Source organism: Triturus cristatus, chromosome 5_2 (assembly GCF_964204655.1).
Source record: "Triturus cristatus chromosome 5_2, aTriCri1.1, whole genome shotgun sequence".
NCBI classification, from domain to species: Eukaryota; Metazoa; Chordata; class Amphibia; order Caudata; family Salamandridae; genus Triturus; species Triturus cristatus.
In genome coordinates, this window is record NC_140588.1 from 488263108 (window position 1) to 488279257 (window position 16150).

A 16150-nucleotide genomic window follows, 5' to 3' on the forward strand; every position below is an offset into this window, starting at 1 on the left:
TAATGAGGGAATTACTTAGGGGTGTGGGTATGTGTATATATGCGGGCTGATGGTTATAAAAAGTTAGTTAGGTCTGCATTTCCATAGAAAGAACCTTTTTTGGTTGGCTAATAACATTGCCCCACTTGATGAACTTTCACATACCTTTCCCAAATAAATGTTCATCCACCTCCGCTCCTTCCTGGAAAGTTTTGGGGTGATCCATCAAACAGTGTCCTAGATCAGAGGGGGATCCGAAAACACAAAATCCCATTGCATTTTCCATAGACTTCTTTAAGACCAGTTACTGCGAAAACTGCTGAACCAATTTGGCAGGAAGCTAGATTTTGATCCGCAGATTGTGTTTTTGTGATTTGGTGTAAATGTATTCAGTAGTTTTTTAGATATTCAGGGTAAAAAATAATTGTATGTTTTGGCAGTTGGGCTCACGAGTGTCTTGCGAAAGCACAAATTGAAAATGGAGTCCTGTGATTGGTTATGAGGCTTGTTTTTCCTGTGAGCCTTTGCATTGTTATGGGAGTGAGAGGCTCACTTGAGTCCAGCGAGTGCTCAGATTGGCAGGCTGCCTGGATTTTTAGAAATGAAATGGCTGGCATTAAAGTTTACTGTGAAAAATTGGAGGTGTTGTGGAAATTAATTAAAAAAGCTAGCTAAGGGGGCAGCAGAAAGGTGCATGCTGTCCTCCTCCTAGATTTAGAGAGGCAGTGTCTAATTGATAACTAATGTGAAGAAAATAAATTAATATTGTTTGTAACTAATTGTTATTATCTGGTGGACGTTTGCTGGATTGTGGAAAGTAAAATGGAGTAGATGATTTCTCAATGCACTCCACTGGTAGGAATGCATGTTGTGGTCTTTGTTTTTTAAAAGAAGTGTGTAAGAGAGAAGTACTGTAATGAGTAGAAGGTTAATTCATTTTTTTAAAGTGTTGCATCTCCTGAGACTCTCGTGGGATCTTGAAAAATAGGAAGTAGTAGGTGATGTTTGCATACACTCTGGTATTAACACTTTTTGCTGTAGGAAGGAGTCTTACTGGAGATGGTGTTTCCAAGGTCTATTTATGCCCATTGGCTTGTTGAGAGTTGTAAGTAGAGTTAAGGCTCTTCCCACACCCTAATACCCACAACCGTCATCTGAGAGAGGTCTAAAAGGAGAAGAAAGCTCATCCACACACCTTACTACTCATACCTGTCATCTGTAGGAGAGGGCAGTCCCTCCCCCACACACTACTACGGACACACGTCACGTGAGAGAGAGGTATGAAAGGAGAGGCCAGACCGTCCCCACACACTACAACGCACAACTGTCATCTGGGAGAGAGATGTCTGAAAAGAGAGGCCATTCCATCCACACACCCTACTGTGCACACCAGTCATCTGAGAGAGATGTCTGAAAGGAGAGGGAAGTCCATCCACACACCCCACTATGCACTCCTGTCATGTGAGAGAGGGGTATGAAAGGAGAGGGCAGACAGTCCCCACTCACTGCTATGTACACTTGTCATCTGAGAGAGGTCTGAAAGGCGAGGCCTCACACACATCCATCATCTGGGAGAGAGGTATTGAAAGAAGGGCCAGTATCTATCTATCTTATCTATCTATCTATCTATCTATCTATCTATCTATCTATCTATCTATCTATCTATCTATCTATCTATCTATCTATCTATCTATCTATCTATCTATCTATCTATCTATCTATCTATCTATCTATCTATCTATCCCCTCCCCCACACCTTACTTCTTACTGTGGCGGTCATCTGAGAGGGCGGTCTCTATGGAGACGCAAGTCCCTCTGCTTACCCTGCTATGCATATCTGTCATCTAAGGGAGAGGTTTGAAAGGAGAGGGCAATCCCGTCTCACACCGTAGTGTGGTCTCCAAATATCCAAGAGATGGTTCTCAGTAGAGTGGCTAGTCCCTTCCATATACTACGATTTCCCTACAAATCTGTTTTTGATCATGCGAGGGTCTCACAAGAGTAGCGTACAGGCTTCAGGGAGTGAAGCTTGCCACATGAGGGTCGTTCAATCCTGCAAACATAATGAGAGACTCACATGGAAAATTACTAAGCCCGCCATGAGGTGATTTACAATCTAGCAAGAGTCTCGAGGGATCGTATGAGGAGAAGTAGAAAAAGGGCCAAGGCTCAGCCAATTTTATTAGATGGTTAAAGAAATGCTGTGATGTGATTGACTGCAGAACCAGAGATAGCTCAATTTGTCCTTGGTGCTTTTGGGGAGAAGGAAGTCTTTTTGTGTTGTGCTCAGCAGATGTGATTTATTTGGAACTGAAAGGAACTGGTGTCTTCAGCTGCATTTAAGAATTTGCTCCAAGTTCAGGTATTTATTAATATTCTTTATGAACTTAGTTGACCTGCATGGTGCACCACAACCTCCAGCAGGCCATGCAGGTGGCCACGCCCACGGAGGCGGGGAGAACATTGAAATACTGGTGCAATTTAACACTGCCAATATCTTGTCTTCACAATGCTGTAGCCCCTGAGGAAGTGTTATTACATGAAACGTGTTGGGCAGGTGAACCAAGCTGCGAGGCAATACCGATGTTTGCAGTGTGTGTGCCCTTCAAGAATAAATGGCGTAACATACGTACCTGGTGTGGCCCTTCTTACAGCAGGCAACTGTGTGGTGTTTGATGTTTAGCGGCCCAGCCTGAACCGCGAGAAGTGCACTGCTGCGGCAGCTCCAATCGACGCTGCTGCGCTAAAGCAGGTATGCCTTTGAAGGACTGTAAAGACAGCACAAGCACGAGTGCTGCTGGCGCAACCCACTGTGGACATTTAATTGTTTTTTAAGGAAGCAAGCACACGGCGCCTCACTCGAGGAAGATATTTTGTACCACAACCTCCAGCAGGCCATGCAGGTGGCCACGCCCATGGAGGCGGGGAGAACATTGAAATACTGGTGCAATTGAACACTGCCGAAATCTTGTCTTCACAATGCCGTAGCCCCTGAGGAAGTGTTATTACATGAAACGCGTTGGGCAGGTGAACCAAGCTGCGAGGCAATACAGATGTTTGCAGTCTGTGTTCCCTTCAAGAATAAATGGCGTAACACACGTACCTGGTGTGGCCCCCTTCTTACAGCAGGCAAATGTGTGGTGTTTGATATATATATATATATATATATCCACAAAAGTAGTCACAAATTTGTGCGCTCTCAGGATCAAAAAACACAATCCAAGTTAGTTAGCAGCTCTGCTGGCGTGTGCGCCACATTCCACGGGTGCCTACTGTCCAGAAGGAGCAACGTTCATGGATATATATATATCTATATACACATGAATGTGTGTATATATCTATATGTGTATATATAATCTTCAAAACCCCTCAACCCATCCTAAAATTACCCTTGTGACCCCAAAACCAATACCCACCCTAAAATTACCCTTACCACCCCTAAACCCAAAAAAATCCCTTGCCATCCCAAAACCCATACCCATACATTTATCATGCAACACATACTTACCCTAAACACGCCCATCCTAAACCCTTTTTAAAAAAAAGTTTCCCTAAAATATATTTTCCACACTTGTCCAGAGGACGAATCCTCACTTCTCGTCTATCATTTTGGTGACGGAATCATCACAATTTATTGACATCAGCTGAGTTTATACCACAGTGCATTATAGAACTGGTGGTTCAGAAACAGGCACTCTTACCCTACAGTGGGCGTTGTATTTCCAGAAAGTTCATCCTACTTGGCTCACACGAGATTCTCACACGAGTTTTTAAGAATGGTAAAAAAAGGAAACCTACTACAAGTAACATAGGTGACAAAACTATAGGGGAGAACTGAAAAGAGTCATTTTTGTTAACATTTTGTAACAACTTTATTTTGTGTGTGTTTTCAAACAAATACTGATTGATTGATTGTCAAACAGCAGTGACCTCTATCATTGCAGGCTCTTCCTGAATGAAGCTAGATGACTTTGTTCCTCTATCAGGAAGTGAATTTATTTACATTGCAAAGTCTTTTACTGCTGCTTCTCTGTTCAAGCCTGTACTACCCTAGAGTCTGGAAGCTCCTAGTTGAATATCTTGTGGGTCCTTTACATATGTATAAAACCAGTCTGTTTGAGACCACTACTGTGCCCCAAGATTGGGAAAAGGCATTGGTGCTATCTCTTTTAAAGAAGTCTTCAGCAGATCCGTCAGTGCTTAGCAATATCAGACCTATCTCTCTGTTGCCATTCCCTAGTAACATTTTATTAACAAATCTTTCTAAATATTTGACAGAAAACCTTTTATTAGATGAGGCTCAATTAGGGTTTTGCCCTCATCCTGGAATGGAACGGGGACCAGTCACCGCACTGGATGATCTACGTATTGTAGCGGACAAGGGTCATCAGGTAGTTCTTGTATTACTTGACCTATCTGCTGCATTTAACACTGTTAATCATGATATTTTGATCACCAGGCTGTTTAACTTGGGATTAATGGGACGAGCTCTGCGATGGCTGGTTCATTTCTTAAAAGGAAGATCGCAAGCAGTTTATTTACCACCTTTTCGATCCTCATTTTGTGCAGTTAAGCAGGGAGTTCCTCAGGGCTCAGCCCATCATTTTTTTTATGTGTATCTCCGACCTTTAGATCAACTTATCAGATCGCATGGCATAAAATTGGTGAATTATGTTTATGAAACACAATTAATTCTCACGTGGGGTTGCACTTTACACTTTCTAATGCTCTCTTTTTATGCCTTAATGAGAGACAATTTGAAGTAACTTCAAGCTAACTCGCTCAAATTCAACAGAGACAAGACCGAGGTAATGAGCAACTCTTCGGTTTCCTCTTTACAGTCTTTGCCAATGGGTTTTTGGCCTTCAGAGGATAACTCAACTCTAATAACTGCAACATCTGTCAGAAAGCTGGGAGTATATTTGGACGACTTATCGCTTTCTACCCATGTCAATAAAGGACCTTCTACCTGTTTCGCATTAATGATGGCTCATAATAAAATACTACCATTACCATTGCAGCTTCCCCCTCTTGTAGTGCAGAGTACCATTATGGGTAGACTTGATTATGGTCATGCTCTGTTTTAAGGGTCACCTGGATATCTTCTTTGGTGATTGCTTATACACAGGCTGCTGTGGCAAAACTTGGAATTTCTCTGCCTCCCTACTCTTCATCTTCTGGGGCTTTGGACGCTCTGCATTAGCTTCCGGTAGCCAAACATATTAAATTCAAATCACTTTGCATAGTTCACAGAATCTTTCATTTCAGTGGGTTGCATCTGCTTCATCACAAACTACAACGCTACATACCTTCCAAATCACTGCACTCTGTCAGTACCAGTCTATTGAAGATTCTTACATTTTAAAAAAGCATGAACGGGTGGCAGAGTATTTTCTGTGCATGCGGCTGGTCTCTGGAACATCTTGCCCATTTCTTTTTCACTTCGTTATTGTTCCTATTGTAAGACTTGGCTTAAAACGTTTTGGTCATGATATATGTCTGATTGTTCACTGGTAGCGAGCTCCAGGATGCCTATATAACAAAGCAGTTACAAGTGAACTAATAATAATAATAGTCACTTGTTGAACGTATACTTATCTTTACAATGTAGAGCGCTCCACTGCCGTTTGGCTAGATTTGCGCTATAGAAATAAAAGATGTATAGATAAATGTAAAGATATGCTATACACGCGCGTACTCCAATCTTGGAATTAACACTTGAGCGCAACTGTTCAGAGGGACAAGGGGCTCAGAATAGACCACATAGGTGACATAATAGGCAAATGCCACAACATTCTTTGTAAACACACTGGATACGGATCTGCAAAATAAGGTAATTCCAGAGCCATCTCCAGGAAAAGTTCAGTGAACTGCAGGACCAGTCCAGCTTATATTCAGTCTCGTCACTAGTCATTGGTGAAAGCACTGGTTGCCTCCAGGATGGACTATGGTAACTTATAGCTAGGGGGCCTTCAATATTTGGTAAATCATCTGTAGATCGTACATAATGCTACTGCAAGACTGGTTCTAGGGCTACCCAAGTCTTCAACCATAAAAGGTCACTCAAAAAATCTTCACTGATCTCCAGTAAGGAAGCATATTATTTTCAAGGCCCTTTGTTTTGCATACACGTCGGCTCATAACCTAGGCCTGTTTACCTGAGGAAGAATCTTTTTCCATATGATCTGGCCCGCTGCCTCTCCATCTCCTTAAGTATTCTTAAGCTCCCAAAATGAAAATCAGGTGGCAAATCTTCTTCATTTCAACTAGCTAAATTGTGGAGCATTTCACCTGCCCCTATGTATGGAATACACAACGGTCTTCCCAAGACATCTCTTAAAATCTGGCTCTTCAACTCACCTCACTAATTCTCCACCTTTACTTCCACTTCTCTTCCCTGCTTTCCTTTGACTGTAGGTCCTACTTCAGTGCCAGGTTTGCCATTTGGGTATTAGTTACGTGTACAAGATGTCATTCATTCATTCATGTGTGCATGCATTTGGCAGAAAACCAGTGCCCAAGCCCAGCAAATGTATTTCCCTAATTGGAAAGGGCCACTGGCATGGTCTGATCTTGTAGAATCGTTTCTTGCACTTCTACTGCTCTCATATTAAATTACATGGTAGACCATTTTCTAAAATAATTTATTATTGACTGTAGCTTATTTAGTGTATATTTCTGTATGATTATGATCTTAATTATGACCAGATCATCCATGTGTAATCTCAGATGTTTTTTTTATTAAAGATCATGTCTCTGGAGATTTTCAACGACAGATAATTAATGTATTAGTATAATTCTAATTCTTAGATAGGACTAAAGGGGTAAAGTTTGAGCTAAGAGACATGGCAGGTATATGTTGGGTGGTGGGAAGTGGTTGATATGACCATTCTCTCCTGTGTTATTGCAATTTCCATTAAGCAAACTCATCCGTCAAGAGCACCATTTCCTTTGTATTGAAAAACAGCAGTTACTGCATGATGCATTAAAATTACCTATATATTGCTCTGCTGTTGAATAATGTATGGCTAGCCAAGGAATTTCTCTAATTTTCTAGAATGGGTCCATTACGACTAATTGACTTTATTCCTGATGACTATCACCATAACGTAATATTTATTTTGTAAAGTAAAAGTGTCTAACAGGTCTAATTAATTCAGTTTACATTGTGTACCACTGCTGCCTATTACTTGTACTTTGGTACTCTCAAAGTCTGTTGATAGCTTTCCACCCCATTACAAAGCTTTGGGATGTCTTCTGAATTAAAACATTTTCCTAACCTTCAGCTCCTTTTGATTAAAAGTTGACAAAGTCCATTTTACACCGACCATGTGGATCAATAGGTGTCCGTCATAGCAAATGTAGTTGATGCTGCATGGACAAGATCTTGTACCGTACATGGTGTCAAAATATCTTGCACTGAAGCTGTGCTGTTCATGCTACCTGTGAAAGAAAGTCTCCTGGGTTTTTCCAAAATGGCAATAACTAGTTACTACAAAAGAGGTAGCACTAAACTCTGTATATACCTCTCTTATTGTGTTACAATGTTTTCCATCATTATGCCTACATAGAGTACCAGTACAAAATCACTGGAGGAGTTCGAATTGGATCTTGTAAAACTCATGATTAGAGAAGGAAATAAAGAACTTTGTATATTTGCCTCTAAAAACTACACAACCTAATTAAATATGCCCTCTTTTTGCTTGGATTTATGCAAATAGAATTCATAACTTTGTTTTTCAGGAGTTTCAAATAAACTATAGGCTTCATCTTTCGTTTGCTATATGAACTTCTTAATTGCTGTTGCATGAGATAATTGTTTTTTTTCCCTTAAAGCGTACATTACCTGAACTGGCTTTCGTCCTCCAGTTCTATTATACCTTGATGTGTCCTGTGTACCTTTCAAGGTACAGGGATCAAAAGTCTTACCAAGTAGGTCAGGAGCTATTGCTGCTTCCTGGTTCAAAGTCAAGAGCACCTGAAATTGTTTACCTCATGCGGACTTACCGGTTGCCACATCCTGGAGTTGTGCATAAAGTTTTTGATCAAATAAAAATATTCCCAAAATAGCTGCTGCACATGTAGTAAAGAACAAGCCAAAACGGGAAAAGCAGCTGTACTTTGCAAAATTGCGCAAGTCACACATGTGTCTCAAGGAGAAATGTCGCTAGAAAGAACACAGATCACAGGTCAAAATCATCCATTCATTTAGGCACTTGAATACCTTTTTTCGGTCGCTCCATTACATAGATTAAGCTGAAGACCTATTGTGAACCTTCAATACACTACATAGAGTAGACCTTGGGTCAGCCACTTGCTCACTGTGGATAGTTCTCTTGTCTGCCTCGGTTCCCTGCTCCTGATTCAATGGCTTTCCTCCTTCTTGTGTTTGTCTCACCCAAGGAGCATTTCTGTCTCTCTGAGTTTTGACTTGAGGGTACAAATCCATCTACTGCTGTCACTTTTCATTTAAATTGCCTTGCTGGGCTATATTCTACGTCTCTCTGGCTCGCCCGCTTCCCCCGTTCCCCTTTCTATATGAAAAGCTGGCCTACCAAGTCCCCATTTTTCCTTTAACCACCTCTCATTCTGCTTGCCGCTGGCCACCTTTTTGGTGGATGTCCATCTTGATATGTTTTTTAACCATTCCAGGATGACTGTTGATCCATGCTCTTGCATGTGCAGTATCGATCTTTGGATACATTTGCTATCAGGCAACCCATTCAAAGATGGCTGCCACACTTGTGCATACTTCCATGGCAGTCGTCTTTCATAGGCAAAGTTGAAATCCAATGCCTGTAAATTGGTAGATTTTGTTTTGAGCTTTATAGATGTGTCTCTCTGTTTGTATTGGGTGTGAGGGTTTTCGTTCCATTCTTCCTAGGGAGGCTTTGTCTTTAGAGTGCCTCTGCTGTCTTCTTAATACTCTTTTGGTTTCAGACCTTGACCACCGTAAACAACCATTGGCAATGCCAATAGGTTGGCTTGAAAGTGATTTTCTATGGTAATGTCAAGCATTACAAATAACAAGCATGTGACTAGATATGTGTATGTGTGGAAACAAAGACCTGTAGAATATTACTGGTGTAGGTTAAAATGTTAGATGACAGTTGCACTTTCGAGCCAGACCTAAAAATCCATGCTGGTCTATGACTTTCCCTCTACCATCTGTTCTGCTTCCAGAGAAAAGCAACACAAGTTATTTGGTTATCTAAGACTCTTTAATAGCATTCCAATGTCATGTGTGTGCCCCTGAAAGTTTAAGCTTAAGCAAGAGGACAAATAAACAAAACAGTTGTGTGGCGGGCAAGCATTTTTTGTGTGAAAGCACACACCTTCTACCCAGTCCAAACATGTACTCCTGGGTCTCATTATGTGGGTGGAGCCAAAGCCCCTCTATAGTGATGTTCACATAGGTGCCTGTTGACAGTTGAACTGTCAAGCCAGACCATAAAATATGACCCAGTATTCGCCCCAATACAGTGGGATATTAGTGGAATATACCATACAGTCTTATTTAGAGGTAAGCTGCCTAAGATGAAAAAAAGTCACAAACGCACTCAACTCCCTCCGCATTATACCCTAAACAAATCCTCTGTCATTATTACCTTCACTTTTGTGGAGAAGCCAAACCTTCAATCTCCCGCAGCTCTCCCCAGCTTGTGCCCTTTTATCTGTAGAAATGTATATATATATTTTTAACCATAGTTCAACTGTATGTATAAAAACACATTTATTTAATTCCAATGTCTGACCTTCCATACTTCTTGGTGCTCGTTGTATTTTTGGACTGGGCTCCCAAGGCCAGTTTTTTTCTCTCTCAACTGGTCTCAATTTTCCCAAGAGCTTGGCCCCATTGGGAGTCCCTTCTGCAGGGACTGTTTTAATTCTGCTTTAGACTAAAGTCTAAAAGCTGTGATGGTATCCTAGAGTACAGACACGCACTGTTCCATACTTTCAGTGAACTACGTGTTTGTAGGCTATGCATTTTTGTTGGGACTTTCATTTAAGTCTGACCTTGCAACTTCATGAACGATGTAGAAGCCTGTTGCACACCTCTGGTATGGCAGTTTGCATGTGGTATAACTTTTCCCAAAAGGACGTTTTCATGTGGTTTTGCGTCCTACAATTTTTACCTGTCTTTCTGATGACCTTAAAGTAACTAACAGTGTAAAAATATCGTTGACACTACAGTAAACAAAATAGGTCCCATTAAAATATTTTGGGGATTGTGCTCTGGAATTCAATTTAAATCAGAAACCCAATCCTGTTGATCTGATCTTAGTTATGTGCTATTTGTACATAATCTACTTGAATCACAATCCTTCTTGCACGTCATTGTGTAATCACTGTGGGCACCGAGCACTTGCTTCTCACTTTCTGACCATTGTATATGTTATGAAGGTTTATAAAAAATAATTTTGTATTGATTGAAAGTGCAGTGTTCTATTCCATAACCTATACTGGCGTTGCTGAAAACGTTTGTTTACCTTAAACCATTATTATCTTTTGAAATTATTCCTTATTGAACCATTGTTGATGCCTCGTCAGGGGTAGTAAGCGCTATATAAATGCAAATTGTCGTGCCTACATGTATAAACCCCGGTTCCTAGTAGGCATATTGGGTTGCTCTTGTGTTTTTTGGTATGATTTACAATAGCTATGCCCGCACTTCGGCATTACTCGTAACGTTTTATAATAAATAGATCAGACCTACATCATCTAACATAACTGTTCTCAAGTAAATAAATAGCCCTGTAGCTTTTATCATTGAGCATAAGCTTTTCCACAACACAAGTATTATGCATAAAGGTATGAAATTATACAGCTGGCAAAACAATATTTGTTCCAAACTCAGTGGGCCTAACCCAGATTATACTGATTCAAATCGACCTCCATCGCTTGTCAAATGGGGTAAATAACTCTAAAACCCTTGAATACTGTGTTATTCTGTGAGATTCCCTGTTACAAAAATCCGGTCTACATGCTTTGATGCAGTGTAATAAGAATCTGAACTTAACTGCCTATTGATATTAACCTATACTTTTCACAGTAAGTCGGTCTGGCCTATTTCTTTTAGTGGTAACATGTCCGAGTAAACCGATCAGACCTATGGCAGATGCTGTACATGTTCCTAGTGAATCAGTCAAGCCTATAGCCTTTATCTCAGACTTGTCACCATAACCAATTCAGTCCTTCTGTATTAAGCATAAGCTTTACAGCAAAGCAGACATTTGGCATAAAGTACTAACATTACAAATATATACAAAATTACATTTGGCTAAAGAATATACAGCCACTCCTAAGAGGGCCAAGCAAGTATTCTCACAGTACCAATCTTCTACCCCCAGGGTTTTTCTGCTGAGGTAACAAACACCAAAACCCTTGCTTAATATTGTAATCTATGTGATTCCATGTAATCAATCCATCAGGATTTGAAGAACGCGTCTCGAGGTGCTCTGGATTGTACTACGGGATCAAGCATCCTGTTCTTATTGATTGAACATCCAGTTCTATCCTGAACTGCTGAAGCAATGGTGAGGCTCTGAGGTGCAGGGGGCAGGGAGTTCCAGGTGGGAGAAGGAAAGGCTTTCGCTGTTTGTCTGGCGGATGCAGTGGGTAGCTGCTAGGTAGCAGGATCGAGAACTGAGTTCCCTGGCCGGTTGATGGTAATTCACTCATTTTTTGTGGTACGCCGGCCCTTTGTTGTGTTTTTCCTTGTAAGCATGGGCGAGTGGCTTGAACTGGCATCTCTTCGCAATTGGTAGTCAATGGATTTTCCTGATGTGAGGGGTGATGTGCGTCTGTCTTTGGAGGTCAAGGATGAGTCTGGCTGCTGTGTTCTGGATGGTCTGGAGTTTCCTCAGGAGTTGGGTGGTGATTCCTACATAATGGGAGTTGACGTACTCGAGTCTGCTGGTGACGAGAGCTTGCGTGACAGTTCGCCTGGTGCTGGGTGGGAGCCATATGAAGACCTTCCTGACAATTCAGAGAGTGTGGAAGCAAGCGGAGGAGATCGGGCTGACCTGCTTCTTCATGGATAGCTGGCTGTTGAGGATGATTCCAAGGTTGCGGGCGTTTTCGGTGGGTTTGCACCCAGCTCTGGTGTTCCTTAAAGTGTCCTTGCTTTTCCCGAAGATGAGTACTTCTGTCTCATCTGTGTTGAGTTTGAGACAGTTTTTGTTTATCTAGATGGCCACTTCTTTCATGCATCTTTAGAACTTATAAGGAATTACCTCTCCACAGTCTTTAACATAGTGTAATAACAAATCACCGTTAAAAGGCCTAATGACTAAAATGTTTGGTTTTCACAGTGAATATGTCAGTCCTGCTGCCTTTAGCTTAACCTTTAATCACAGATCAGCCCTAAGGCATCTGACATAACTTTTGCCAATGAGCCAGTCAGGCCCATACCCCTCATTCACAGGCATGCCACCATAAACCACTCAAGCCTACTGTGTTAAGTATAAGCTTTTCCATAGTCATCGGTTATACAGTGCTAAAATTAGAAACATTTCCAAAGTTCCAGTTAACAAAACAGCATACAATGGTAACCAGGATTTTCACAGTGCAAATCTTTTACTCCCAAGCTTTGTTAGAGAGGTTAGCCAACAAACAAACCCTCGTCTAATACAGTATTTTGTGCAACTGCATTGAAATATTTTCTACAGGCTTTAGCAATATTAATATCAATCCATCCTCTCAAAGGCCTGTTGTTAACAAATACTGTACAAAATAAATATACCAGGTCTACTGCTTTTGTTGTAACATTTCATAATAAACCGATCCGATTTTATTATTAACTTGTCACTATGACCATCTCAGGTGTAATGTATAGAGCTTAAGCTATCTTGCAAGCCTAAGCCCCTTACTCAGCACTGCTTCTTAAACCTCTTTTTCTTATGATAGCATAACGTCAGGTGACAGCTGCACTGTCCTTCCAAAACTAAAAAGTTAAGGGTTTAGTGTTACCCATCAAAAGGCAAGTATGTAATAGGGTAAGCAAAGGAAATGTTATCAGGTTTGTGGTACAAAACGCTCAACAGTCAATTACTTCTTTCTATTTTGTTTTTGCATTCCATGTACATTTGTGTGCTCTGTTCCAAGACACCTGGATGTTCTGTAATTTTCACAAAATTGTGTCTTTCTCCATTGCAGGGGTTTTATTATTCCTTCTACAAGACTATCATCGAAGCACCTTCCTTTTTCATTGGTGTTAAGAGTATAATAGAGGATGCAAGCACAGAGTATCCTCTAGTCATTAACTCTTTGAAGCGGTTCAATGTCTATCCTGAGGTTAGTAATTATTTTCTACTTATTGTGATTTTTTGTTTTGCTGAATTATTTCAATGTTGCATATAAATTGAGTAATGACTATGTGTTGACAAGAGAGCTAGGTATTCAACAATTGACAGATAGAGAATGCATTGCTAATTTGCCAATATTGGGTTGCATTGCATTTTTGTTTTTTTCCTTGCTAGCTTTGTTCCCTTTCGGCTACTGTAGTTTCTTGTCATATTATAAAACGAGCATTTGCAATGCAATGGGTCTCACATTTGTGAGAATTAGAGCTATTGGCGTTGTAAGTGACATTATTTTTTACCCATGTGTTTTGTTGTAGAGTGGATGTGGTGTGGAGTGGAATTATGTGGGTTGGATTGGAATTCTTAGTTGTGAAATTGTGTGTGGTGGAATTGTGTGGTGTAGAGTGGATTTGTTTAGTGGAATTATATTAATAGCAATGGATAGTAATTATGTGGTTTTGAGTGGACTGGAATTATGTGGAGTTGGATTGTGTGTCATGGAGTGTAATTATGTGAAATGGTATTTTGGGTTGTGGAGTGGTATGCAGTTGTTTAATTATGTGGTGTACTGTTGACTTTTGTGGCATAATGTGGAATTCTGTGGTGTGGACTGGATGTATGTGATTGTTGGAAAACGAGGCAGCATCTGTGAGGCCTGCACAAATAACATGACTACATTTGTCCTTCACTGGGAACCAAACACCCAATTGTAGTGCCTGACTCTCAGAGGGTAGCGTTGCAGAGCAGTCTGAGGCTTACTCAAGGGAGGTGGTGTGGGCTAGTAATCGCCATTTGCAGGTGCACAAAAATAACACTCAATAATTGATTGTCCAGTCTGTACTTTGCTTTATAAAAGTAAGAGTACATTTATTAAACACACACACTAAATACCATGCACCAATTTACAAATATACATAAGCTGTTGGAATTACTTTGTGACATTGCATAACATCTCCACCCCTCCCGCAGGGGGGGTGGGGTCTTGTACCACCACTCCCATGTATGCACATCAACTTGCCCCCAATGCAGTTCGTTAAAAATAACCTGGAGCGATGGCCCTGCGCACTGGCACCATCCCAGTGGCGACCCACCCCATTACCTCAACAAGCATTAAAAAAGGGTAAACCTGCCTTGGTGACCCATGACCCTGACTAAGCATCTCCTACTGACCATAAAGTAGGCACCTCTATATCTTAAGGGCTAGCAGTCTGGGGTCTTCACCTAAGCGCAGCAGCAAGAATCCATGTTTACGCACACTTTAGAATGACAGTACTCATCACCTTGGTTGATCATTTGAATGCATTGCAATTACAGCCCCTTAGGGCATCACAGATGAAATCACAGGATTGCTCATATACAGCCAGACACCCTAGCAGGACTGTCTGGCCACATAGCCCCACTTGGCCTATGACATCTCCTTACACATGTGACTTACAGTCCCTTCAAAAGAAGTACTCCTGTCAACTACTCTTCTCCTGCAGTGTGCCTCTTCACTTTAAAAGGCATCACAAAAGCATGGGATTACGTAAATACAGCCAGACCCCCTAGCAGGAGGGTCCAGCAACATAACTCCATTTAGCTTAACATCACCTTACACAGGTACTTCACTTTACACATGTGACTTTCAGTCCACCTAAAAAGAAATAACCAATAGTAAATGCATTTCGGTGCAATTACACCACTTCACCTCCAGGGGGATGCCCTTCTCCAGACATCCCCAACTCAGCCCTTCTGCTGAGCGCTTGAGGGGTTATTCTTTCAGATGCCCCGTGAAACTTAGGGGTGGACTGTTCTTCTTTACGCTGGGGGAGACTGCGGTGCTCCTGACGCCCCCCTGCACCCCTTTTCACAGATGAGGTTGACCCCCTCCTCTGGAGGCCACCAGGCACAAAAATGGCAGATTTCTTCGTGCTGGGGGGGGGGGGGGGGGGGAAAGACTGTGCTCCCCCCAGCCGCTCCCCCAGCACCTTTTCACAAGTGAGGGTGGCCCCACTCCTCTCGGGGCCACAAAGCACCAAAACAGCAGATTTCCAAATTCCTGGCGAGGCATTACGGGGCACTTCATGCTCCTCTTTACCAGCCCCCGCCACTGGGAACACTCCTTTTCCCTCAGGGTCTCTGATTCAGCAGGGTGCTGCCTTCACTGGCTCCCTGCGCCAGCCTCTCGCCAGGCTCTCCTTCTGGGACTCTGTTCTCCCTGCGCAGAGGCCCTTGCTTCTGTGCACCAGTCCTGGGCTCTTCTTCTGGTGCTGATAGGGTCCTGGGGGCAGTCAGAGGGTCTCTCCTTCCAACTGCCCATTGCGCCAGGCTCCAGCACCTTCACCCTCAGCAGACCACACCCCAGAGAGCTTCTCTTCCTGTGCAAGCACTTTTTAAAAGTTGAGTAGGGGGCTGGCAGGAAGTCCCTGTTGGTCCTATCAAACAGCGACACATCACTTTCCTGCCCCTGCTCCCTCCTTCTTGTCCAGCCTCTGGGTTTGTTCAAAATGGCGTTGTCCAGTCTCTCTGGCCACATGGCCTCTGAAACCCAACTCCTTCCACGCTGCCTTCCCTCCTTGGTGCAGCCCGGTGCCTGGCACCCAGCGACAGCAGTTGATGGATTGGCCTGCAGCCCCTCCCATCTTCCCTTCGTGGAGAGGAGGCCCTCGCTTGTGGAAGAAAGGTTATCAATCCATCCAGCTGAGGTCAGCCCTCAGCCTGGGTCTGGTCCTGGCTGGCTCACAGAAATATGACAGTTCTGGATGACCCAAAAGCAGTACAAATATGACTTTGGACTCTGCAGAATACTTCTTTTCACCTCCAATACAATGGACTTTAGTGCATGTCTGGAAACTGTAGGCCTTGTGGAAGTTAATTTAGCCATGGGC

General features: G+C 42.3%; 1 protein-coding gene across 1 annotated transcript in view; it reads left to right on the forward strand.

Moving 5' to 3' along the window:
- The window catches only part of DPY19L1 (dpy-19 like C-mannosyltransferase 1), a 519970-nt gene that overhangs the window by 96614 nt on the left and 407206 nt on the right, over nucleotides 1–16150 (forward strand). Inside the window, exon 4 of the mRNA XM_085607487.1 lies at nucleotides 13138–13275. Within this exon, the coding sequence (XP_085463613.1) occupies nucleotides 13138–13275 (138 nt within the window). The remainder of the gene's footprint in view (nucleotides 1–13137; nucleotides 13276–16150) is intronic.